The sequence below is a fragment of the Camelina sativa genome, chromosome 15 (assembly GCF_000633955.1).
Source record: "Camelina sativa cultivar DH55 chromosome 15, Cs, whole genome shotgun sequence".
Lineage (NCBI taxonomy): Eukaryota > Viridiplantae > Streptophyta > Magnoliopsida > Brassicales > Brassicaceae > Camelina > Camelina sativa.
Genome location: NC_025699.1, coordinates 9,977,906 through 10,005,028, shown reverse-complemented (window position 1 = coordinate 10,005,028; position 27,123 = coordinate 9,977,906). Strand labels below are relative to the sequence as shown.

Genomic DNA, 27,123 nt, shown 5'->3' with positions numbered 1-27,123 from the left:
ATGGAAAAAAAAAAAAAAAAAAAAAGCTAAAGAGCGCGTTGGGTTTTATATCTCACCTGTGTTAATGTAAATCGAGCTACAAAATCCAAAATACGCGAGCTTCTGAAGAGTTCTCTCTCTGTATCTCACTTACTCACTCACTCTGTCTCTCTCTAGGTATCTCTCTCTATCTCTAGATTTGCATGATTTCAGCAGTAAAGCCGGACGGAGAAAGGAATGTTAAAAGAAGAGGGACGATGCAAAACGAACGGCTGAGATTGTTTGCACTTTCAGGCGCTGTTTGAATTTGAATTTGGGAAAAGGGCTTTTCTCAATTCTCACCGTAATAAAGTAGGCTTCAAGAGGTTATTTTCGTCAATAACCAACCTATTTTCTTTTCTTTTTCCCAAAAACAATTCAACGGCTAAAAAAACAGTGAAAAATTGAAAAAAAGAGGAAGACGACGGGGCCCATTTATAATTCAAATATATTATATTGTTTAATCAACAAATATTACATACACTACCCAGCGGCTTATACCAAAGTTCGAGATCAAATTAAATAGCATAATTAAACAAAGTGGGTCTAAACCGGTTATATGGTCTAAGCTGGTGGATTTTGTTTTACTTAAGTAAATTGTATTCGAATTGAGAATAGGACCCGGAAACAACGAATTTTATTCGGGTCGGGTTATAAACTTCCCAATATAAAACACACCTCCGATGATTATCCCCGCCCGCTTCTTTGAACCCTCGACGATTTCTTCTCTCCGTCGTCTCTTCCAATCCCCACCCAATTGAGAGCTCCGCTTCACTTCCTACGGCAGAGGGGTATGTCGTATTATGTACATACATACTCTCAATTAGGGTTTCAATCCCAATTTCGTCTCGGGCTAAGATATCAACTAGGGTTTTTGTTCTTCGTTTCTTTCCCTAAAAACAAAAATTTGAGTCGTTTTTTTTGATGAAATTTTCTTGATTTTTTCTGTTGTAATGTTCTCCCAGCTTTCTTGTAACTGTGTGCGGGAAAATTTTGATGATGATATATTTGTATGTGTTCCTTTGTAGGGTTTTTGTTGAGTCGTGGATCTTATAAACTGCAATTTAACCTTTTCAGTAGTTCGTTTTTCACGCCAATCTTGCAATACACATGTCTGATTCCAACGACGACGAGACTTCCTCAGGTTATTATTATATATGCAGTTTCTTAATTCGCGACTAGTGACTGTTTTTTTTCGGATTATGCGTTTGTCACTTTTAATTGAAGTAAGTAGAGACAGAGGCGGCGTTGATTGATCTTGAACATGTTTTTTAAGGTGTAGTTAGGGTCTGTTATTTCAACTTTACTGCTACAAATTTTGTATCCCCTAGTGTCTAGTGAGAAAGTTCCTATCACCAGTGTGTTGCGTTCTATTATGTTGGCTGTAGTCATAATCTACTTATTGTGGGATAATGAAGCACAGAGTTTTGCGTAAATGGTATATAGAACGTTTTTTGTGTCTGAGGTCTTTATATACTCTACAAGTCCTGCCCATAGCAGTTACAAAACTGACACTATATATTTAGACTACCAAATCCTTGTCATCAGCTACACTGACTTGTGGTGATACGTTTTGTAGATTCTGAGAACAATGGTGAAGAGTATGATGGGCCTGAAGTTCAAGTAGTTACTGAGGAAGATCATCTACTGCCAAAAGGGGAGTATTTCTCGGCTGCATTTGCTTTGGGTAGTTTAAATTCCAGAGCTTCTGTGTTTGACGACGAAGATTATGATGAGATAGAAGAACAAGAGGAGGAACACGCGCCAGTTGACAAATCTTTTGTTCCTGAAGAGAGTGAACCAGGTTTGCTTTTTAAATTGCCATTTCTTGAACTAAACGATTAGCACATTTTATTCTGTACTTTTGTTTTGTCATTTCATTACTCTCCAATTGGCTTAGTTTAGTTATACTCCCAACACTTACACTTTTTGAGCTCGGTAAAATAATCTCCTGCATTCTGCAAAGTTGTACTTAAGTGCGTCATAAATCCTTGAGATCACCACTCCTGGAATTTTTCTTATAGTCCTTGTGAGATAGTGATTATGAGACAGAAAACATTATTGTTTTGCAGTTGTCTTGAACGAGGAAAAAGCCGTGGAGTATGAAAAAGAGGCTTGCATCTTGGGAAACGAGGATCAGATGGACACAGGAGATGTCCAGGAGGTCAGCAAGAATGATTTTGGTTCTCAGAAAACATTTTTTTTTGCTGTGGGATGATTTTGTTCTGTTAGTGATCTCATTGAAACATTCAGGAGGAGTTGGATGACATTTCAGAAGGTAACTTGGATAAGAAAAGCGTCACCCCACTGCCTACATTGTATCTGGAAGATGGTATGGTCGTCTTCCAATTCTCTGAGATATTTTCTATTCAAGAGCCGCGGCGGCAGAAACGACACAAGAGAAAATTCAGATGTATCACTTATAGAGGTATGTGATCTGGACCGGTCTTACTAATTTTGTTTATTCTAAAATTTTGTTGTTGTCCATTGGTTTGTTAAACTCTGAAACAACAATAAGTTTTCTCAAAATTTTCAGTATTTCCGTTCAATTCCAAAGGCCAGTAGGTGTTGAAAGCATGAGAAGTTCTTTTTGTGGCTCAATCTCTTCTTGGAAAGAATATATTAGATATTTATATTTGGTGCTTCTAAAATGACATACATTCTTTTTCTGAAAAATGTTCCTTCTTTTTGTCCCCGCATTCCTTTCTGTTTATTGTTCATCTCTTCGTATGGGACTCTTACATCATAGCATTCTTTCATATAGACAAGTACCTATCTATGGATATTTCTGAGCTTGTTGAAGACGATGAGGAAGTACTTCTGAAGAGCCATGGCAGGATTGACACTCATGTGAAAGAACCTGATCTAATTCAGCTGGATGTTCCCTTTTCAATCAGAGAGGGTTCACAGCTGGTTAAAGCTGGTACAGTCAGGGGGACTACACCAGAATCAAGAGAATTTACCAAGCTAGGAAGCGATTCATGTATCACGGATGAACTGTTGAAGCAGGACTCAAAAAACAATAATTCATCTCTTTGCCAGTCCCAGTTAGAAATGGAAATTTTCCCTCTTGACCAGCAAGAATGGGAACATCGAATACTCTGGGAAAATTCTCCTGAATTTAGTGGTAATTCTGGCGAGAGCTTCAAATCTGGAATTGAGTCAGAAAGTATGCTGGTTCAGGTAACAAATTCAGAGACTGAACAAGAAAGCGTAAATGTGATGAACTCTGGAGGGAAAAAGCTCAAGCTGACAATGATACGCTCATGCCTTTTATTGTAAATCCCTTGGAGTCTTTTGGCTCAAGAGGTTCCCTGTCTACATATGAGATGACTAATAAACGTACACATCATCCACAACTTCTAAGGTTAGAATCCCACTGGGATGAGGGTCATCGTAGTGAAAATGACAATACTGGAGGGGAAAATATAAAGTGGCTTAATGGTGACGTTCTTGGGGGCTTGAATGGATTTGAATTGCAAGATAGGGATATGGGGGATGAGGCATGGTTAGATAGCATAATATGGGAATCAGATAAAGATATAAGCCGGTCTAAACTAATATTTGATCTTCAAGATGAGCATATGGTCTTTGAAGTTCCGGATAATGAGGAAAGTCTTCAACTTCATTCCCGATCTATGATTGTATCCCAATCTTCAAAACCCAAGGATGGAACCTCTCAAGAATGCTGTGAATCAAATTCTGGGTGGCAATTCAATATTTCTAATGACCAATTCTATACAAATGGGAAAAGCTCTCAGCTGCAAGGAAATGCTAAGAAATATGGCGAACATAGTTTGAGAGTTTTTCATTCAGCACCAGCGATTAAATTGCAGACGATGAAGATTAAACTGAGCAAGTTAGTGAGTCACTCATTTTTATATTTCTTGTATTTGTACGCTTCATTGTTACGTTGTGTATCTTATGTGCTCTCAATGTTGCCACGGGATATCGTTTGATAATACATCCTTCTTTTAGTGATTTATGTTAAAAAGTTTTGATTTAACTCATTGCAGTATAGAGAAAGCAAATTTTCACCGGCCCAAAGCTCTGTGGTATCCACATGACAATGCACTAGCCATCAAGCAGCTAAGAAATTTACCCACCCAAGGATCCATGAAAGTTGTAGTGAAGAGTCTGGGGGGTAAAGGATCACTACTACACGTTGGTAGAGAGGAATCTGTCTCTTCATTAAAATCCAAGGCTTCTAGAAAGCTAGGTTGTTTATATTCCTTTCAATTTTTGTCTACCGCTTTATGACATGGATTCTATTTGGAGAACATGCTGCACTATCAGTTTCACTGGCAAATCTTAGAGATCATTTCCTACAATTGTTTTGCAGATTTTAAGGACACGGAAGCAGTGAAGATGTTTTATATGGGAAAGGAACTTGAGGATGAAAAGTCTCTTGCTGAACAAAATGTTCAACCAAATTCCTTGGTCCATATTTTACGTACTAAGGTACATCTGTGGCCATGGAAGCTACCTGGCGAAAATATATCCTTAAGACCTCCTGGGGCATTCAAGAAGAAATCTGACCTATCTACTCAAGATGGCCATGTTTTCTTGATGGAGTAAGATAAATTTCTATATGAGACTTGCATGTCAACTTTTTAACTTTTTGTGCTACTTTATTGCTCTTGATCTATGTTTATTAGTCCCCTTTTAGATTTCATTAAACTGTGTAGGTATTGTGAAGAGAGGCCATTGATGCTCAGCAATGTAGGAATGGGTGCAAATTTTTGCACGTATTATCAGAAGTCATCCCCAGAGGATCAACATGGGAACTTGCTACACAACCAAAGAGACACCTTAGGGAGTGTGATGATTCTAGAACCTGGGGACAAATCCCCTTTCCTTGGGAAAATACACAGTGGTTGCAGTCAGTCATCTGTTGAAACAAACATGTACAAAGCACCTGTTTTTCCTCATAGGCTGCAATCAACAGATTATTTGTTGGTCCGGTCTGCTAAAGGAAAGCTCTCTATAAGGCGTATTGACAAGATAGTCGCTGTTGGACAACAGGTTTGCCTTTTACAAGATTTCTCTCTTAGAATTGCTGTCCATGGAAACAATTACTGCTTATATATATTGAAGAATGAGTCAATACGTTCCATGCTTGTGACTTAGGAGTGTATCGATAGATCTTACTGGCCTAACCAAATTAAATTCCCTTTTGCTTTCACGCTACCACATTTTCCGTTGCTACTTTTGTTGGTACTTTGGCGTCAGTGTGCTAGCAAAAATTTTGGTGAAGTAATGAAGAGCCATAAGAATCTAGAATAAATGTGTAATCAGAGAGAAGTGCTAGTAATATCTGAGTCAAAAGAGTCGGTTATGAGTTACACTTACAGTCGAACTATACGTTCCAAAGTTTTTTTTTTTCTTTTTTTTGTGAACACGTTCCAAAGTTATGAGTCGCAATTTACATTTTAGTTTCTTTCATTCCTAAATGTCATATTTCCGGCATGCTGAGATTATACTTTTGTAGGAACCGCGAATGGAAATAATGTCTCCTGCATCAAAGAAACTACAGACTTATTTGGTGAACAGAATGATGGTCTATGTGTATAGAGAGTTTAAGCTTCGCAACCGTATTGCTGCATATGAGCCGTCTTTCTTATTTTCAAACTTATCGGATGCAGTCATCAGGAAGAACATGAAAGTTTGTGCAGACTTGGAGGTACTCGTCAAATTCTCACTTGCGCATAAGCGGCATCTAGAGTTGCATGTGTACTCTTTCACCCTTTGTTTTTCATCATCATGCGTGCTTCTATATCATATTATCATTCTGACCTATTTTACATGGATTAAAACATGTAGAGGGATAAAAATGGCAAGCCTTACTGGTCCAAGATACGTAATTTTGACAAGATTCTACCCGAGTTGAAAAATCTGGTGGCCCCAGAGGATGTAAGTCTCTCTTTCATATTTAAAATACAAGCCGTCTGTTTTATACTATTTAGATGCAGATAGTGAGCTTTTGAGGGCTATTTTTGAATACATATTTTTCAAGATGGTATTCTATGTTTTGCTGGCCTAGGTGTGTTCCTATGAGAGTATGCAAGCTGGGCTGTACCGGCTCAAACAATTAGGGATCACCCGGTTTACATTGCCTGCTAGCATATCAACTGCACTGGCTCAGCTCCCAGATGAAGTTACTACTCTTGCTGCTGCATCACGTGTTGAGAGGGAGTTGCAGACTACTCCATGGAATCTAAGCCGTAATTTTGTTATTTGTACAACTCAGGTGAACATCACTTATTTGAGAATTTTGATGTAGTGAGTTCTTATCTGTTCTCGTTTATAGATTAGCTCGAGCTATATTTTATGACTTCGAGCAAGACTAAAACCTATTTCAGCTCTATCTTCTCTAGTTTTGTAAAGAGTCATATTGAATCCTGTCAGTGGAAGTGGATATGATGCTCCTGATTAGTCATAGACTCATACATCCTGCATTTGTTACTTGGCCGGGTTGATGCTCATTTATCTGGTTTTCATCTCTGGGTTTGAGTAGGGCAGAGCAAATATAGAGCGATTGGAAATTACTGGAGTTGGCGATCCCTCTGGACGGGGTCTAGGATTCAGCTACGTCCGATCTGCATCAGATTTTCTTTTCGATGACTGCGTCAACTCATCAGTTCTCGCATGTGTTGACAAATTTGTATCATGTATCCTCCTCAATTGGCAGGTTGATAAAGCTATTTTGAAGACCCCCAGAGGTAAACAGGTAAAAGAGATCAGCAATCCTGTAGGCAAGCTGAAGAATATCAAAATACTGAAGGTAAACCAAAAGGTATGATAAAATCAAGTCAACATGTGTAAACTATATGTTTTACGGGTTACTCTAAGGTGTTGTCTATTCTCTCGGTCCAAACCAGGTATTCAAGGGGGGAAAAACAGCAAGAGCGAGCTTCGTCTGTGGAGCATGTGGTCAGGTATTATTGCTTGGTATACTAGATTATAAATCTTAACTTGTTTCAAAGAGAAAAACTTTTGACCTTTATCTTCATGGCCAGCATGGACACATGAAAACCAATAGACACTGCCCAAAATACAGAGAAAATACAGAATCGCATCTGAAAAGTATAGATATGAAGAAGTCTGCTGGAAAACCAAGTTCATCAGATCTATCAGGCGAGGTCTGGCTGAAACCTATTGAGAACAAGAAGACTGCTCCAAAAAGTGCAACAAAACTTTCTGTAAATGAAGCTGCGAAAATAGGTGATTCAACTTCCAACACCTGGGGTCTCCCCGCTGGAGGGTTGATAGATAAACGCTGTTCAGAAACTCCAGGAAATTCTGAGCTAGCAGATGTGTCCAATATAGACACTGGGACTAAGTTGACTTCTAGAGTCAGCAAACTCAATATATCTAGCAAGGAAAAATTTAAAGAATTAAAGGTTGCATCTGACAGTCCTTCCCAATCATTGAGGCTCGCAATTAGCAGAAAGAGAAGGGAGAGCGAGTCTCACAATTCTTCTGTTTCTGAAAAACTCTTACCTAGTACAGAGCCAAATCAGGCTACATTAAGTAGGCACACTATTTCAGTTCCACAGCTATCGTTAAGTATGGATAAAGATCAAGCTGAATCTTGCAGACATCATCGCGCTATATGGCCGCCAACAGAAAGAGAACATCAGCAGAAGAAACTTGTTATTCAACGTTCAAAAGAGATTACTGATCACGACATCGGTAGTCTTAGAGACACTCCACAGTTTGAGTCCAGGACAACAAAAAGAATAGCAGATTTTCAGACGCAGCAGAGACTCAGATTGTCAGAGAACTTTCTAGACTGGGGACGCAAAGAGGAAAGAATGTGCCGGAAAGAACAAGATATGAGTATGGATAGGCACAGGGAAGGAAAGGTGAGAAGAGATTACAATGATATCACTGTATCAGAAGAACGCAGTGAGATAGCTGAGATCAGAAGATACGAAGAGGTATTATGGAGTGAGAGGGAGGAAGGGGAACGACAAAAAGCCAAGAAGAAAAATATGTTGCAACGTGAAATAATAGAAGATTACCCTCGTAGAAGATTGTCAGAAAGAGGTCAGAACATCAGTAGCCTGTGTGTCTCTGACATTGAAAGGAACGGGGAAGAGTATGTACCTCAACCAAAACGACGAAAAAAAGGAGAGGTAAAATCCTCTTTGCTTTACATATTTTACTTTTGTTCACTTGCTTGCTTTTATGTGTTTACATGTCTGTCTGTCTGCACCGTTGTTGAGAGATCAAACTGGAAATCACAGTTTTACCCAATTAATTATTCACATCACATAAAGGTTTTTGGTACGGTGTCTTGCCAGAAAATGAAAAACATCTGATACATGATCCTGTGAGCTCTGTGAAACTCATCTTTGTTTTCTCTTCTTAATTCATTTATCAACAGGTTGGCCTAGCAAACATCTTGGAAAGCATAGTAGACACACTGAGAGCCAAAGAAGTAAACGTGTCATACCTCTTCTTGAAACCGGTTTCAAAAAAGGAGGCTCGCGACTATCTTGACATTGTGGAACGCCCAATGGATCTCTCGACAATCCGGGATAAGGTACGGAGGATGGAGTACAGTGACCGAAAGCAATTTAGACGCGATGTCTGGCAGATCAACTACAATGCTCATCTTTACAACGATGGGCGTAACCTGGCAATACCGCCGTTGGCAGATGAGTTGCTGTTGATATGTGATCGCTTGTTGGATGAATATAGGCTTGAGTTAACAGAAGCAGAGGAAGGTATAGCTTCTAGTCACTCGTATTGATTAGCATTGCAAAGGCCCTACCTAAACATTTCGACACTTTGTAAATACGAGTAATTTTTGTTAATGGAAGAAATCGCGAACCATAAATTAGAAAAGAAAGCAGTGTAAAATGAGCAATATTGATGTAGTTTTTGTTAAACAAAAAAATTTCGGTGATAAACATGGATTACCACTAGTTTTATACTGAAAAATCAATGTAAGTATTTTTCTCATGTAAAAAACTGTAACAAAATTGGTCTCATGATTTTCTGTAAATAGTATTATTACAAACGTGCTCGTTTCTTACAATTCATATTTAAATAGGTTTTGTATGCAATAATGCAAATCACTATTATCCAGTTGCGTTTGGCTATGTTTTCTTTGGGGTATGTAAGAAATACTATACTAGCAAGTGTACAAATGTAAATTCATCATAATACTTAAGATTAATCTGGGTTATCTGATCAAAAAATACTTAAATTTGCAAGAGCTACCTGGATACTGGATCTTCGATCAAATGTGTTATCTACGATGGTTTGCATACAACTTCTTATTTTCAAATACAGTATTCTAATTGTTTATGAAATAAAGTCTCAGAGGGAAAAAAAAAGTCTTTGGTGGTCCTGAGTTTTGATCACTATATAATGTTTTTAAATTGCATGTTTGCTTTTGAAATTTATTGTATATATACAGATAATTAGATAGTAATGAAATTAGTTTGAAATGGAACAGACCAAAAGGTTAAAACATACAAAATACATATGATCGCCATCAGCTTTTAATTTCTGGTCGTCATTAATTAGTTTAAATTCTTCGAGCTCTTTTTCTAAAACAAGTTCTTTGTATGAGAGATTAGGGAAGTAAGTGGATAAGACTGAATCATAAAGAAGATGTGGTCGTTAAAGGTCGCCATGCATCATAAGATTTGCTTACGTTTCCGTAATCTTCTAACTTATTTAGACTTTAATTAAGAGACTTAAAATTTCTTTTGGGTTTCTGTTAAGTTATTGGAATATGAAATCATGTTACATGCAATATAACACGCCTGACGCCTGTCCAAATTACTAAACAAACATTGTTACACACGGCTAATTGACGATCATATCCCACTAGACCATCTTTAGTCCAGAACCGGTAAAGATTGCTCAGAAAACAAAACAAAAAATATTTTTATTATACATTTTTATTTATTATTTATTTTTAAAAATATGTGCCAATAAATGAACGACATTTGTAAAGAACCGTTTCTCAAAGAATTCTCAAAATTCTCCAGCAGGTAACGATTACTCTCTCTTAACTTTTCTCTCTCATATTTTTATTATTTTTTTAACAAGAGTAACACCATGAGTAATCTGACCACTTAAAGAAAAGAAAAAAAACTTCCACGTATATGTAATTCCCACTTTCTTTGATAAAGCCAAGTAGATGTTAGAATCTCATTACGAGATTTTGTATATTGTCTATTGGTTACTTTACAATATTGTCTTTTGTACTCAAAATTTTAAAAGTCACACCACTAGACAGAACATAAATTTTGATCTTGAAAAAAAGAAAGTAGGAGAGACTTCAACAACCACGACGAAGCCACGTGGCATAATTTCCATGGGCTCTTAGAACATATGGTTAGCTAATTTTTGTGTTTTGTTTAATTAAGCTTTAGCTTAAGGTTTATTGGAGAGATTCTCGACACCAACACTTTAGGAAAGATGATATCTCCATTTATGCTAATAACTCTATACATATCCTTGATTGATATTGTCTGTAATTAGGCATTTATGTTTAGCTTATTCTACAAGATTGTATTGGTATATATGTACGTGTAAGAGCTCCAGTAATAACACACAAGACATTCAGTCTCTTTCTGTTCATGGTATCAGAGCCATCATGGCAAAATAAACGATGAGTGAACAAATTGGGAATAGTGAAACTGTGAGGAATGAGTCTGATGTCGGTAAAATCAACTCGACATATCAACTCTCCGCTACTGAAAATCCTGGTGGAATAATTGCTCAAGTGCAGTTCACCGGTGATAACTTTGATGAATGGGCGCAAGCAATCAGATCTGCCTTGCGTGTGAAGAAGAAGTTCGGCTATGTCGATGGGACAGTGGTGAAACCAAAAGAGGAGGCACCGGAGTATGAGGACTGGGTTTCGGTCAACTCCATGGTAGCATTGTGGATTCTCAACACCATTGAGCCGAAGGTGAGAAGGACACTTGGGAACAAGGACGATCCAAAAGAACTATGGCGTGAAATCAAAGATCGTTTCTCTGAAGGAAACGGACCCAGAATTCAAGAGATCAAGGCTGAGTTAGCCAATTGTCGACAACAAGGCATGAGTCTCATTGAGTATTTCGGGAAATTGCAGATGCTATGGGAGGATTTGTCCAACTACGACCAATCACCAACGTGTCAATGCAGCGGCTGTTCATGTGATCTTCGTAGTCGCTTGGAGAAAAAGAAGGAGGAGGATAAAGTGCACCAGTTTCTGCTTGGACTTGATGACGCAGTCTTTGGTGGACTTCGTACAACAATAATCAGCAGCGAGCCTTTGCCTAACTTAAATCAAGTGTATTCCAAAGTCAAATCTGTGGAACGTGTTCGTACCGTGTTACGGAATCGTGAGGAACAAGCTGGGCAAGTCGCGGCTTTTGCAGTACAAACCTCTCGCACCCCTGAGGTCATAGAAGACAAAAGCAAACTTCTGTGCTCCCATTGCAAGCGTCGTGGGCATTCCAAGGAAACATGCTTTCAGCTGGTCGGTTATCCTCAGTGGTGGGGTGAGAGAGGTGGGAAGTCTGCTCGTGGTCGTGGACAAAGCAGCATGGCACGGGCTAATGCAGCCTGTGTAATCGGACCTGAAGATCAAAGCAGTGAAGCTTCTCGTAATGGGTTCACTGGTCTTAACAACGACCAGTGGAAAACTTTGATGCATCTTCTCGAGAAACAAACCAAGGCACCTTCGCAACGTCTAAGTGGTAAGCCTGATTCTCTTGATTGGGTTCTTGATACTGGAGCTTCTAATCATATGACGAGTAGTTCCACTTTTCTCAATGATATAACTACAATTTTATCTTGTAAAATTGGTCTTCCTGATGGACATGAGACTACAACAACTAAGAAAGGGACAGTTAGCTTTGATGATGGTTTTTCATTACAGAATGTGTTGTTAGTTCCTCAGTTGCGGTGTAATCTCATCTCTGTGTCACAACTCGTAAAGGATTGCGATTGTGTGATGCAAGTTGCTAACATCGGGTGTGTGTTACAGGACCGTATAACGAGGACGTTGATTGGCGCCGGTGAGTTGCGAGAGGGTCTCTACTTCTTTCGACGCATTGGGGTTCTTAATGTTTTTCATATGAATAAGGATGGAGCTGAGCATACATGGCATCAGCGGCTAGGCCATCCCTCTAATGGAGTTTTTGATTTGCTTCCAGTTATTAGTAAACGTATTTCTGATTTTTCATCTTGTGATGTATGTTTGCAAGCCAAACAAACTCGAGATTCGTTTCATTCCAGTCATAATAAAGCGTTGAGGATCTTTGATTTGATCCATTTGGACGTTTGGGGACCATATCGCTCTTCTAGTACATGTGATTCTCATTATTTTCTCACCATAATTGATGATTTCGCACGTTGTACTTGGGTGTATCTGATGCGTGACAAGGCTCAAGTCAAGCCTCTGTTTCAGAATTTTCTCAAACTGGTGTTACGGCAATTTGATATGAAAATTTGAACAGTTAGAAGTGACAATGGCACTGAGTTTGTTTGTATGCGAGACATGTTTGCTGATCAAGGAATTCTTCACCAAACGTCCTGCATTGGCACACCGCAGCAGAACGGTCGCGTTGAGCGGAAGCACCGTCATTTGTTAAACGTCGCCAGAGCCTTGTTGTTTCAATCGAATTTGCCGGTCAAATTCTAGGGAGAAAGTGTTCTCACTGCAGCTCACCTCATCAATCGAACACCATCTCCTCTATTACAAGGCAAAACGCCTTACGAGCTCTTGTATGGGACTGCTCCGGCATACGACAATCTTAAAGTCTTCGGGTGTCTCGCCTATGCGCATAATCAGCACCGTGGAGGTGACAAATTTGCCTCTCGTAGTAGGAAGTGTATCTTTGTCGGTTACCCCTTTGGTAAGAAAGGCTGGACTCTCTTCGATCTCCAAACTGAACAATTTTTTGTGTCTCGCGATGTCGTCTTTGTTGAAGATGTGTTTCCTTCATATACTGACAGTCACGAGGCTCCAACGGTAGATGTTGATTTAGATGGTGATTGGCTTCTTCCTTCGCCATCGTCGCACACGCCGGAAGTAGTCGACGGCTCTGTTTCTGTTTCCGAACCTCCGTTGCCTATAGCGGATGTTGATGACGAAGAACAAATTAATCCACCTATTGGGCCTGGTCCCTCTTTGGACCCATCTTCTTCAACTGGGCCTCTCTCACCGTCATCTCCATCAACTCCTAGTGGGCCTTCTCTAAGCCCGGTAGACACCTCATCATCGTCCTCCTCTCCCGATAGTCCCGATAGTCACCATACGGTTGAAGCCTCCGATTCCGATGACAGGGAGGGTTCTCCTGAAATCGATCAAGCTGCTCTCGAGGACCTTGATCGTGGAAAGCGACAGAAACAGCCCTCTATTAAATTAAAAGACTTTGTTATTCGCACAGTCCAAGCTGGTCCGATCCTGCCTGAGCCTACTTGTCCTTTTCCGGTGTCTGATATCTTGGAATGTGAGGATTTCTCTCCTCAACATCGTGCGTTTCTTATGGCAATCACTTCCGGAGTCGAACCCATGACATTTCGTGAAGCTGTCACTGATAAACGATGGACTGCTGCTATGGGGACAGAAATCGATGCTCATGGGATTAATCATACATGGGACATCACGGAGCTACCTCCTGGTAAGAAAGCTTTAGGCTCTAAATGGGTATACCGAATAAAATATCTAGCTGATGGTACCATTGAGCGCTATAAAGCGAGATTGGTAGTTCTCGGAAACAATCAGAAGGAAGGTGTCGATTACTCTGAAACATTTGCCCCTGTTGTTAAGATGACAACGATTCGTGCCACACTCAAAGTTGCAGCAGCTCGTCGTTGGTCTTTACATCAGATGGACGTGCACAACGCTTTCTTACACGGTGATCTCAATGAAGAAATTTATATGAAGCTGCCTCCAGGATTTCGACCCGAGAATGGTGAACGTAATCTGGTCTGTAGGTTGCGCAAATCTCTATATGGTCTCCGTCAAGCCCCGCGTTGTTGGTTTGAAAAGCTCCATACTGCCCTGCTCAAGTATGGTTTCAAGCAGTCTTACCGTGACTACTCTCTCTTCACGTTGCAGAAAGGGGATGTTTGCATCTATGTTCTGGTCTATGTAGATGACTTGGTCATCACAGGTAGTTGTTTGGATGCAATCTCTGAATTTAAAGAGTATCTCAGTTCCTGTTTTCATATGAAGGACCTTGGTGCCTTGAAATATTTTTTGGGCATTGAAGTAGCAAGGAGAGATGATGGGATCTTCTTAAATCAAAGAAAATATGCATTGGATATTCTCAAGGAAGCAAGTCTTTTGGACAGTACGCCAGAGACGTTTCCCATGGAACAGCAACACAGTCTTGGTCGCGTTACCAGTCCTCTTCTTCCGGAACCAGAACGCTATCGTCGCTTGGTGGGTCGTTTGATATATCTCCTTGCAACCCGACCTGATCTCACATACTCTGTTCATATCTTATCCCAATTTATGCAGAGGCCGACGCAAGCTCATTGGGAAGCAGCGTTACGTGTTGTGCGTTACTTAAATGGATCCCTAGGGCAAGGCATTCTCTTATCCTCTGATGATAATCTCACGTTAACTGGTTGGTGTGATGCTGACTGGGGGGGTTGTCCGGTAAATCGCCGTTCATTAACAGGGTGGTTTATCTCTCTTGGCACCTCTCCTTTGTCATGGCATTCAAAGAAGCAAAAAGTTGTCTCTATGTCTTCTGCGGAGTCCGAGTATCGCAGCATGTCACTGACGTTACGCGAACTTAAATGGCTCAAGGGTCTACTGGAAGACTTAGGAGTCATGCACAAGGCACCTATCGATCTACATTGTGACAGCAAAGCAGCAATTCACATTGCCACAAACCCTGTGTTTCATGAACGCACTAAACACGTCGAGCTTGACTGTCATAATGTCCGTGATGCGGCAAAAGCAAAGTTTATACGTCTACGTTTCGTTCGATCAGCCTCGCAACTAGCTGATGTCTTCACCAAAGCATTGGGTCGTCGCGAATTCGAAGAAATTATTTGCAAGTTGGGTCTTTCAACCAATTCTGCTCCAACTTGAGGGAGGGTATTGGAGAGATTCTCGACACCAACACTTTAGGAAAGATGATATCTCCATTTATGCTAATAACTCTGTACATATCCTTGATTGATATTGTCTGTAATTAGGCATTTATTGCTTATTCTACAAGATTGTATTAGTATATATGTACGTGTAAGAGCTCCAGTAATAACACACAAGTCTCTTTCTGTTCAAGGTTAAAGAAAGAATGGTTGAGATGCTACTTGCAAGTCGCAACAAAATTATGCAGTGCTTCTCAATTATGCATTTTGTTGGGTTTGGTGCTACGTCCCGATCACTCTACTGATTTTCATTTCAATCCTACGAATCAAGTAGAATTAGATATTCACCCCCATCCTTTACTTTTTTTTTATTAAAGCCCATAAGTTTCTTATTATTTACTGGTCACCTTTTTTTGTTTATTGGTTTAAGTTTTAGTCAAGGTTGTTCTAGCTAAATCCATAAAAGTAGTCGACTAAGAGTGAAATTAATCGTTATAATTATTTTAAATAATCTGATTGAGTTTTTCTTTTTGGGTCAGTCTCATTTATTTTGGTTTATCAGATTGAATATGAATTATTAGGAAGATCAAAAGAAATTGTTTAGCAATAAGCCATATTTGCAAATATCGCAAAACATGGTGACATCTAGATTCGACTTTATGCAATAAACAACTATCAATCATTCGAGAATAAAGGGTAATTAATAATCATTATCTCATGCACTTTATGATCAACACTTTTTGATTTTTTTATATTGAGAATCATTTGACTCCTCATTATAAAGTAATCAACTTACATCATCTGATGTATATGTATGTATATATTAACGCAGATCTTAGTCAGCCTTACACTGCGAAGGGGAACATATGAATCAACAAGTTATATATCCACGTTATTTAATCAAAATATTTTTATTAAAAGTTCAATAAAAAACAACATCAATTGTCATATTGTCTTTCGTGTCCTATTGGTGCAAATTTTTCATCCTTATCCATTCAACCAAACCGTGTATATGATATAGGCTAGCTAGATAGATCATTTCCTAAAACATATTTATATGAACAACAATTAACATACGTTTCCACGTGGATTATAGACACTTCTACGTTATAAATTCTCTTTCTATAATTCGCATTTTTTAAACAATAATTCAAACAAAAACATTTCTAAAAAAAGATATTTAATTTTCGATTATTAGTTTTTTAATTTGGTATAGTTTAGCTAAACTTTGATATGTATATCCTGGTTTTGAATATTGATCCAATTTAAATAACTTACTCCTAGTTTAGTCGTACGTAGAACCTTTCTTTGCATGTTCGGATCTACGATAAACACACTTTATACATACGTATACACACACATGCGACGTTAGACATATATTTACGCATATGTATTTAAAGAAACGACCCCAAAATATATTGGCTCTTTGTAAAAACCAAAGGACAACAAAAGGAAGCATCTTCCGAGAAATAATTGTTAACGAATGAAATGCCACATGGCTTATCAACCAACCAATTATTAAATTTATCATAATCCAATACATACAATTTTATATGGATTAATGTCCCTTGATGTCTGTCTGTATAAATATAACTCTGGCTTTTGCAAGTTAAGACTCACAAAGACAAAGATCAGTTCTCAAGACGCGGCAAACAGATAATAAAAAGCGCAAAACACTCACCAAAGGCAAAAAAAAAGAAAATTCTTGTTTTTCCTCTTTTACAAATCAAGAACAACAATATGGTGTCTCAAAAGCTAGAGATTTGCATCGAATTGGTGAAAATTGCTGTTGTTTTCGTCACCACCGTGGCTGAAACAGTAGAAGAAGCTTTCCGTAAGCCTCAACCGTCGCTTCCAGCAGTTCACGATGGTCGTCGGAANACGGTGGTCGCCGGAATAGTTACGCCGCCGTCCCCATTCCTCTTGTTGGATTCATGTAAATTGTAATGAGCTTTTTTTTGTTTGGACGTTGTTTTCTTTTCCTTTTCTTTTTGGTTTTGGCCTCGTTAAAAGTTAGTAGTTCTCTTGCCTTGTGGCGTTCTTTGGATGCTGTTGATTTGTGTATAAAGTATAACCAAAAAAGATCATGAAGAGTTTACAGATTAATCAAATCGTCAACGTTTCTATAATTTTTGTGTGTTAATTAACTGCTAGCTTTCTTCAAGATCCATCGAAGATAATTAAATCACATCTTTAACAAATTTGCAACTGCAAAACTCTATATTCGTTACTTTTTGTAAAAAAAAAGTCATCATCTATTACATAGAAAGAAGGATATCACTTTTTATGTGGATCGGAACTAACCAATACTGAGAATCGTGAGGTGTGAATTATGTGAATTGGTTTCTAAAAATAACATGTGTCAAACTCTTAAAACTGGATTTGATGTTCTTGAAACGAACTCAGGTCTCAGATGAAACATGTAACCATGTACAAAGTTCATCAAAGCTAAATTGGAAAAGTAGATTCGCTTTCAATTGACACTTTATCAACGCAAAAAATTTGGTTTCATTTAGTTTTCTTTAATTTGGATGTAAAGGGAGTTTTTTAATATATTTATTAAATCTGGATCCATGAGATTTTACTCTTCTTCAGGGTCCATAATCGCATGCTGATTATAATGGTCAACTACGTGGTTTTGTAGTTTGATTAGTTTTGTGACGCAATTTAGTAGTAGTAGCTTAAGTTGAAAAGTCAAACCTACTGCAAAGTAATGGGTTGTAGACTTGTAGTTGTAGACAAAAATAAAAAAAATAAAAAAATATACAAAGTGGCTCGTGAAACATACGAACAGAATTGATCAGCTTCTTTTTTTTTTTTTTTTTACATACTTGGAAATCTGCTTTGGACTTACAAAACATGATTCGTTTGGTATATATTTTTTTATAAGAAAGCGTTGAAGACATGCACCAAGATCTAATGGCCTAGAAATCATGACCATATGATCAGATTTCTAGATATACTCCACGTAGTTAGGAGGGTTGTACTTGATCATCCAGAACTGAAAGTCTTTCATCAGTGACTTGTCTTTTTCGGACACGACAAATATCCGATTTACCGACCTGAATCGCTCGGGAGTGAGCACAAGACTTGTGTCTATCTCTACGTTGTTGAATAAACCTTTGTGGCCGTCCCAATAACACAGCCAATTCCACGTCCTACAAAATTATACTACATATGGCTTACTTGTGTATTTTTCAATTAAATATACGAAATTAAAAGATTTGTTTAACTTTTTAGGACTATATACATACATGGTTAACGAAAGAAAAAAGTGGGCCTCCAATAGGAAGTGTTGGAGGTTTACTAGGCCCATCTCTAAATACAAACTTCAAGTCCAGTTGTGGAGCTTGCCACTTCACCAACTTACTAAAGTTTTAGAAATTATACAAAAGAAAATCAAAACAAGGATTATTTTTTGAAACCAAAGTGAAGGCAACATGTAGTTTTTAACATACCCCTTGAGAAAGCAAAGTACAATTGAAGGTCGGGCCAGGCATTAAGGCAGTGACGAAAATAGCCATATGAACTTTATCATGGTATATCTCCAATTCTCCATGGCTATGGAAACAGCATGCCCGCCCAAGATATGGGCCACAAGAATCACCTTCTCACCCTCACCTAGACTCTCCCATCAACGGACCAATATACTCTGCGAACGACCGTAGAGTCTCAACCTGTCGTAGAACGATTCTATTAGGAATGTACCCTAACTAATCCCAAAAGTTAGCTCAAGGGAGAAGGATTGCCACATCCTTTATATATTGTCCAAAGATCTTTATCCCAGCCAATGTGGGATTATGGACTCTAATAGTCCCTCTCGAGATGTGGGTGGGAAATGGTCAAATACAAAACTGTCCGAACCCAACATCTCGGAAATACCACAACAAGACATGTCACTTATATGGACCATATAGGTGGAAAACCATTTTTTTGTGGAAAATTGTTTGTTGGGTTTAACCATAAGCTCTGATACCATATTAGGAATGTGGCCTAACTAATCCCAAAAGCTAGCTCAAGCACGAAGGATTGTCACATCCTTTATATATTGCCCAAAGATCTTTATCCCAACCAATGTGTGACTTTGGACTTGCTAAGTTGACCGTAGTTTTATGTTATGTCCTTAAGATTTCCAGATTAGTCCATGGCCAGTCCCAAGCGGCCATATGACGAAAATAGCCTAATGAGTTTATACCAACACCAAGCCCCATGGCAAGCCCCATGAACCTACACAAAATGGGCTTGGTCATGTTGCAGTAGCCGTGACGTGGCGGATGTAGGACGGTAGTATAGGCCGATCAATACAACAAGAATTGAGGTTAAGTTGTTTGTTTTGCTCACCATTTTTCTTTTTACGTTATTAGGTTGTGATGAACGAATGTAGCCTTTACAAGACAATTATATAGTACAATAGAACTAAACAATGAGGTGTTGACATATTGAACAATTCATATGTATGTTACAAAATATTATTTGATCGTTCTTAAAAAGGGATTATAAAAACAGATACAGCGAATTAGATGGTATCATTTTTTCATTTAATCATTGGAAATTTTCTTGTAGTACTACTACTACTAGTACTAATAAAGCCTTTTTCTTAACAAAAAAAAAAATCAACAATTTATTTTGTTAGTTTACGTTATCTTGTTTTGAATTGAAACAGTTTCCATCATGCTGACAACATAATTATCACCAATTTTTATAAAATAAACTTTTTATTTGTTTTCATGTTTTCAAGAGTTCAAAACGCAAACGTCAAATAAAAACATGTTCACAACACTAAGAAATATTTATTTTTACTTTTTCTAGACTGTAAAAAACATTGGTCGTCCAGATTTCAATTACGGTAAAACAAAAAACAAAACTTGTAAAGACGTTGTCAACGACCATTTATTCTATATTAGCTACAATAGTTTGCTATTTTCGTATCTTTAAATCGTTAAGTCTATATAAATTTTGTTTTCCCCAAAATAGCAAAACAATCCAATGGTTTCTGTTTGTCTTTGTTTCATTATAGGCTTCCTCTCCACAACATTCATCTATTAAGCAAGCCATAGAACCGTTTCCAAGGTTTTTCATCACCATGACCGGAAGAACAATGGAGAAGCCTTTAGGCTGCTTCCTTCTCCTCTTCTTCTTCATCATCTCCGTTTTCTTCTATTCCGCAGCTGCTCTTACCGATGAGGAAGCTTCGTTTCTCACGAGACGCCAACTTTTGGCATTATCAGAAAACGGAGATCTTCCCGACGACATGGAGTACGAAGTCGATTTGGACCTCAAGTTCGATAATAACCGGCTGAAAAGGGCTTACATTGCCCTCCAAGCTTGGAAAAAGGCAATATACTCTGATCCATTTAACACTGCGGCTAATTGGGTTGGTCCAAACGTGTGTTCTTACAAAGGAGTTTTCTGTGCACCAGCTCTCGATGACCCGAGCGTAATGGTTGTGGCGGGTATTGACCTTAATCATGCGGATATAGCTGGATACTTGCCTCCTGAGCTAGGTTTATTGACCGATGTCGCCTTGTTTCACGTTAATACCAACAGGTTTTGCGGAGTTATTCCAAAAAGCTTTTCGAAACTAACGCTGATGTACGAATTTGATGTCAGCAACAACCGTTTCGTTGGTTCGTTTCCAACAGTTGCTCTTTCTTGGCCGTCTTTGAAGTTCCTTGACATAAGATACAATGATTTTGAAGGGAAATTGCCGCCAGAGATCTTTGATAAAGATCTCGACGCCATCTTCTTGAACAACAATAGATTCGAGTCGACCATCCCAGAGACAATTGGTAAATCAACAGCTTCCGTCGTGACATTCGCACACAATAAATTCAGCGGTTGCATCCCAAAAACCATCGGCCAGATGAAGAACCTCAACGAGATTGTGTTTATTGGGAACAACTTAAGTGGTTGTTTCCCTAACGAAATAGGTTCGTTGAACAATGTGACCGTGTTTGATGCTAGCAGCAATGGTTTCGTTGGAAGTTTACCATCGACCTTGTCGGGCTTAGTCAACGTGGAACAAATGGATTTCTCGTACAATAAGCTCACCGGATTTGTCACAGACAGTATCTGCAAGTTGCCCAAATTGTCGAACTTCACATTTTCTTACAATTTTTTCAATGGAGAGGCTCAAAGTTGTGTGCCTGGGTCGAGCCAAGAGAAACAATTTGATGACACGAGCAATTGCTTACAGAACAGACCAAAACAAAAGTCGGCTAAAGAATGTTTGCCGGTGGTTAGTCGTCCTGTGGATTGCAGTAAAGACAAGTGTGCCGGTGGTGGTGGTGGAGGTGGCGGTGGCTCAAACCCATCACCAAAGCCAACACCAAAAACACCAGAGCCAGAGCCAATGCCAACACCAAAAACACCAGAGCCAGAGCCAAAGCCAACACCAAAAACACCAGAACCTAAACAAGGAATTAACCCACCAAAATTAGAAGAGCCAACTAAGCCAAAACCAGAAGAATCTCCGAAACCACAACAGCCTAGTCCAAAGCCTGAGACACCATCACATGAGCCTTCTAAACCAAAGCAACCTAAGCCAGAGACACCAAAACAAGAATCTCCAAAACCGGAACCACCAAAACATGAATCACCAAAACCAGAAGAGNAAGAGTCACTTAAGCAAGAGCCACCAAAACCAGAAGAATCTCCTGAACCGGAACCTCCTAAATCGGAGACGCCAAAACCAGAGGAGTCACCTAAGCCTGAACCACCAAAGACAGAGACACCAAAAATGGGATCACCTCCAGTGGAACCACCGGTAACAGATGATCCTTACGATGCATCTCCTATTAAAAAACGTCGTCCTCAACCACCGTCTACAGAAGAGACGCCTTCGCCCCAATCTCCACCAGTACACTCTCCGCCACCGCCACCGGTATTTTCACCTCCGCCTCCAGTGCATTCTCCTCCACCACCCGTTTACTCACCACCACCACCTCCGGTATACTCTCCTCCGCCACCTCCACCAGTCCATTCACCCCCACCACCAGTCCACTCACCGCCTCCACCCGTCCATTCACCACCGCCACCGCCAGTCCACTCTCCTCCTCCACCAGTTCACTCTCCTCCTCCCCCAGTCCATTCACCACCACCACCAGTCCATTCTCCGCCACCACCAGTGCACTCTCCTCCTCCACCGGTCCACTCCCCGCCACCGCCGGTTTTCTCTCCACCACCGCCTGCACCAATCTACTCTCCTCCTCCGCCACCACCGGTCCACTCACCGCCTCCTCCCGTCCATTCTCCCCCACCACCACCAGTCCACTCACCGCCTCCTCCAGTCCACTCACCGCCTCCTCCAGTTCACTCACCGCCTCCTCCAGTTCACTCACCGCCACCTCCGGTTCACTCACCGCCTCCTCCAGTTCACTCTCCACCGCCACCGTCACCTATTTACTCTCCTCCTCCCCCAGTTTTCTCACCACCACCAAAACCAGTAACGCCTCTACCACCAGCATCATCGCCAACAGAAAACGCGCCAACACCTTCATCAGAAACGGAACAAGACTCATCACCGGTTCAAGCTCCGACTCCAGACTCTGAGGACATCGAAGCACCATCAGAATCAGAGTATTCACCAGTGTTCAAGTCAAGTCCTGCTCCGGCGCCAATCTCCGAGCCAAATCACTCCCCGGCTCCAATTTCACAACCAGAAGTTGAAGCACCAGAACAATCGGTCTCTACCCCTTCGTCATCACCGCCGTCTTCAAATCCATCACCAGATGTAACTGCACCACCATCGGAAGACAACGACGGCGGCGATGATAATTTCATCCTCCCACCGAACATTGGATTCCAATACGCATCGCCACCACCACCGATGTTCCCAGGCTACTGAACCAAACTTTTTTAATATTTACATTTTGGTCCAACATTTTTCCAGTTTAACCCAATTTGTAACAAAAGAAAAAAGATAACCAAAAAAACTACATTTATTTATAATTTGACCATTTGTAATCTAATCTGTAAGTAGATGAATTTTAGAAAGTGAATATTATTTACAAAATGGAACCGTTACCATATCTGTAATTTCTATGTTTATACTTTTTAGTGTAAATTCATCAAATTCTTTGTGTTAATTTCTCTCAAAGCTTTTTTTTTTTTTTTCTTGTTTAATATACATTCATATTTTTCTTTCTTTAGTGTTTAATATGTCCAAACTGCTATTAATATACATTCATATTTTTCCATATTATACTTAAAAATACCTCATCTATTTTTTATTTGGACGTTTAATACCTCGTCTTTTTTGGTTGGAAGAAAAATACATCATTTAATTAAAAGATGCGATTTAATACCTAAACTAATAAATTTTGTTAGTTTCATACCTACGCTTTTTTGACAAAAATATAATTCTGTTTTTACCCTTACTATATCAAATAATAATTAATTTTAAATAATATGACATTAATTTATAAGTTTATTTGAATTATTATTTATTTTAATTACAATTTTGTTTTACAAAAAAATACAATCATCTTCATCAAACTCTAATTCATGTTTATTCTCCTCTCTCGCTTTCACAGACTTGGTCATATCATTTAACATAAAATAAAATTAATTTTAATTCAAATACACTTATAAATTAATTAAAATAAAATTAATTTTAATTCAAATAAACTTATAAATTAATGTCATATCATTTAAAATTAATTATTAATTGATATAGTAAGGGTAAAAATGGAAGTTTATTTAAATATTTAAAATAAAATTTTTAAAATAAAATTAATTCTAATTCAAATAAACTTATAAATTAATGTCATATCATTTAAAATTAATTATTAATTGATATAGTAAGGGTAAAAACAGAATTTTATTTAAATATTTAAAACAAAATTGTAATTAAAATAAATAATTTAATTCAAATAAACTTATAAAGTAATGTCATATCATTTAAAATTAATTATTAATTGATATAGTAAGGGTAAAAACGGAATTTTATTTTTGTCAACAAATCGTAGGTATGAAACTAACAAAATTTATTAGTTTAGGTATTAAATCGCACGTTTTAATTAAATGATGTATTTTTCTTCCAACAAAAAAAGACGAGGTATTAAACGTCCAAATAAAAAATAAATGAGGTATTTTTAAGCTTTTTTCCCAAACTATTAATATACATTCATATTTTTCCAATTGAAAATGAATTCACAGCTTAGAAAAACCTTCAATTAAAAAGTGAAAGATTTTAGATTATTTAGCAGTTTGGTAGTTTATGACTTTATGTAGTTCATTTATTTTTCGTTTTTTTATGGTCTTTATCGGCAACTATCATATTTTTTCAACGTCAAATTTACAACTCAATCATCATCAAATTGATTAATACTCCTATTTAAAACACCCTTTTTGGCTTCTGACAAATTTATATAGTACTACTAATAAAGAGTAGTGTTGCACTAGTAAACAATACATAATTGATTTAGTCCAGCTTTCAAGATTGATTTACTACTATTATCCTAACTAATACAGAGTGATTTAATATATTTTTCGATTAAAGTGTTAATTACTTCATGATCCGATGAGAGATCCTCTGACCGATAGATTCAACGAGAAAAAAAAAGTTGTAGTTTTAGTAGTAGTATCTTAATATTCTTATATCATTAACAAAAACAGTACGCATAAAAAACAAAACAAAATTGATTTATATATCTTGAATTTTTCTTTTGTACTTTTAAAAAAGTAGTGGTATATATTTAGCAACATTCTGGTTGAAGAGTACACATCATAAAGCTCTTTTAACTTAGCATCAAAACTTTTCGTACTTGTAACAATGGAGGATCTTGATCCAGTTTACATCCAAGCACCAGAACATAGATCTGATTCGAATTTCATCCCTAACCAACCCGAAGAAATACCCGTGATCGATCTCTCGCGCCTTGACGACCACGACGATGTCCAAAACGTCATCTCAGAGATCGGTGACGCCTGTGAGAAATGGGGATTTTTTCAAGTGATCAATCACGGTGTGCCTTGCGACACAAGGAAACGAGTGGAGAAGACTGTGAAGACGTTTTTCGATTTGCCTATGGAAGAGAAGATAAAGGTGAAGAGAGACGAGGTGAATCCAGTAGGGTATCACGATGGAGAACACACTAAGAACGTCAGAGATTGGAAAGAAGTGTTCGATATTTATTTCAAAGATCCAATGGTTATACCTTCTTCCACTGATCCTGAAGATGAAGGTTTAAGGCTTGTTTACAACAAACGGCCTCAGTTTCCTTCTGATTTCAGGTAATATTTTAATTAGGTAGATTCATTGCTGTTTATGAGAAACAACGAACCGGATCCGGTTTGATGAAATTCAGTTCTCTAAACTGTGAAATCACTGAAATCTATTCATGAGTTTGTTAATTAACATGCTATAGCATAAGAATATATAAATAAGATACCGTCGCTGACATTACAATTAATTTTTCTGAATGTAAAATTACTTTACTTTTCCTTTTTATATTTTAGTTTTCTCAAATTTATTTATAAAAATAGAAACTTAAAACCAAAATAATCAGAACGTTATCACATGTTTACCAAAGGTATTGGTGGAGTCACGTGAATCCTATCCTCTCAACGCTGCATCCACCACTGTATATGACACCTTACAAACTTATACACATATCATACAAGAAGATTCGATGAAATGATTTTCTATTTTTATTATTCAATTATGTGAGCTATGTTTTTGTTCTATTTTATTATTAGGGAAACATGCGAAGAATATGCAAGACACGCTGAAAAATTAGCGTTGAAGCTCTTAGAACTCATATCATTAAGCTTAGGCTTACCTAAAGAGCGCTTTCACAATTACTTCAAAGAACAAATGAGTTTTTTAAGGATAAATCGTTATCCACCATGTCCAAGACCTGATCTAGCTTTAGGTGTTGGTCACCACAAAGACGCAGACGTAATAAGTGTATTGGCTCAAGATGAAGTTGGAGGATTACAAGTTAGTCGTAGATCGGACGGTGTTTGGTTTCCCATTAGACCCGTCCCTAATGCTCTTGTCATCAATATAGGCAACTGTATGGAGGTAATTTATATCCTTGATATTATGTCATATTATACACAGCATTACAATATTCTTTCATAGTTAATGCGTACTGTATTATATAATAATAACAAAAATGATAATGTAGATATGGACGAATGATAAGTATTGGAGCGCAGAGCATAGAGTGGTGGTGAACACAACAAGAGAGAGATACTCCATACCATTCTTCTTGTTGCCTTCACACGATGTGGAAGTGAAGCCATTAGAAGAGCTTGTGAGTCTTGAAAACCCTCCAAGGTACAAAGGCTATAAATGGGGTAAGTTCTACGTCAGTAGGAACAGAAGCGATTTCCGAAAACTGGAAACCGAAAACATCCAAATTGATGACTTCAAAGTTGCAACATGATAGACACTATATGTGTCGATGTTCTTACTTTTTACCAATCATATTAATCAAATAATGTGTGTGGGCCAAAATTTGTGTCATAACCAATAAATTCGTTAACTTTTGTGTATTGGAAATGGCAAGATTTGTAAGTGATTTATTAGTTTTTACTTTTTAGTTATTTATTCGTGCATAATGAACCGCTAAAACAATCGAACGCTAGCTACCAAAATAGTCGTGGTTGGAGATCACAAATCATATTAATTATATTTTTTTATCTAAGCTAGAGAGAGTAATGGAATGATCGCATTTGAAATATGTTTATAAGAACCAATTAGTCTTAAAAGAGTTTTTCTTTATTTCTTTGGTTTTGGTTTTGGTTCTGGTTTTTTTTAAGTTATAAAATCATGTTACATGCGTAATAACCCGCATTTCGCATAATCTCCTATCCAAGTTGCCAGACAAACATTGTTACAGAAAGCTTAACTTGAGGATCATATCCAACTTAACTTGAGGATCATATCCAACTAATCTGACCATAAAAAAAACAAAAAACAAAAACAAAAAAGCTTCAAGGGTAGTTCTCACTTTCTTTTGATAAAAGTACAAAACCATGTAGATCAGTAGATGTTAGAATCTTGTATTGAGATTATGT

General features: G+C 38.1%; 5 protein-coding genes and 1 pseudogene across 5 annotated transcripts in view; 4 read left to right on the top strand and 2 right to left on the bottom strand.

The window, feature by feature from the left end:
* Positions 1 to 833, bottom strand: part of LOC104748311 (kinesin-like protein KIN-12D) — a 14,256-nt gene extending 13,423 nt beyond the window's left edge. The window contains exon 1 of the mRNA XM_019236699.1: positions 828 to 833. Within this exon, the coding sequence (XP_019092244.1) occupies positions 828 to 833 (6 nt within the window). The remainder of the gene's footprint in view (positions 1 to 827) is intronic.
* LOC104746292 (transcription initiation factor TFIID subunit 1b-like) lies at positions 694 to 8,995 on the top strand. Its single transcript, XM_010467739.2, is given in 17 exon segments — positions 694 to 809; positions 1,047 to 1,162; positions 1,598 to 1,822; positions 2,091 to 2,182; positions 2,272 to 2,446; positions 2,783 to 3,255; positions 3,258 to 3,877; positions 4,035 to 4,237; positions 4,361 to 4,592; positions 4,707 to 5,043; positions 5,510 to 5,701; positions 5,842 to 5,931; positions 6,062 to 6,268; positions 6,536 to 6,814; positions 6,900 to 6,956; positions 7,038 to 8,159; positions 8,411 to 8,995. Coding segments are annotated over 16 exon segments (4,707 nt in total). The 5' UTR covers positions 694 to 809; positions 1,047 to 1,128; the 3' UTR covers positions 8,780 to 8,995.
* LOC109129300 lies at positions 10,267 to 10,362 on the bottom strand. The gene has a single exon (XM_019237139.1). It carries the CDS (start codon positions 10,360 to 10,362, stop codon positions 10,267 to 10,269), a length of 96 nt encoding a protein of 31 aa, XP_019092684.1.
* Positions 16,690 to 17,222, top strand: LOC109129334 (annotated as a pseudogene).
* Positions 19,920 to 23,111, top strand: LOC104746291 (pollen-specific leucine-rich repeat extensin-like protein 1). The gene has a single exon (XM_010467738.2). It carries the CDS (start codon positions 20,177 to 20,179, stop codon positions 22,937 to 22,939), a length of 2,763 nt encoding a protein of 920 aa, XP_010466040.1. The 5' UTR covers positions 19,920 to 20,176; the 3' UTR covers positions 22,940 to 23,111.
* Positions 24,809 to 26,634, top strand: LOC104746290 (protein DMR6-LIKE OXYGENASE 2-like). Its single transcript, XM_010467736.1, has 3 exons — positions 24,809 to 25,329; positions 25,795 to 26,122; positions 26,229 to 26,634. Exons 1-3 carry the CDS (start codon positions 24,869 to 24,871, stop codon positions 26,487 to 26,489), a joined length of 1,050 nt encoding a protein of 349 aa, XP_010466038.1. The 5' UTR covers positions 24,809 to 24,868; the 3' UTR covers positions 26,490 to 26,634.

Coding starts and splice junctions, on each gene's coding strand:
- LOC109129300 (XM_019237139.1), bottom strand. CDS start 10,362: ATGGAAATTATGCCACGTGGCTTCGTCGTGGTTGTTGAAGTCTCTCCT.
- LOC104746290 (XM_010467736.1), top strand. CDS start 24,869: ATGGAGGATCTTGATCCAGTTTACATCCAAGCACCAGAACATAGATCT. Junction 25,330..25,794: donor CAGTTTCCTTCTGATTTCAG/GTAATATTTTAA, acceptor TTTTATTATTAG/GGAAACATGCGAAGAATATG. Junction 26,123..26,228: donor ATATAGGCAACTGTATGGAG/GTAATTTATATC, acceptor ATGATAATGTAG/ATATGGACGAATGATAAGTA.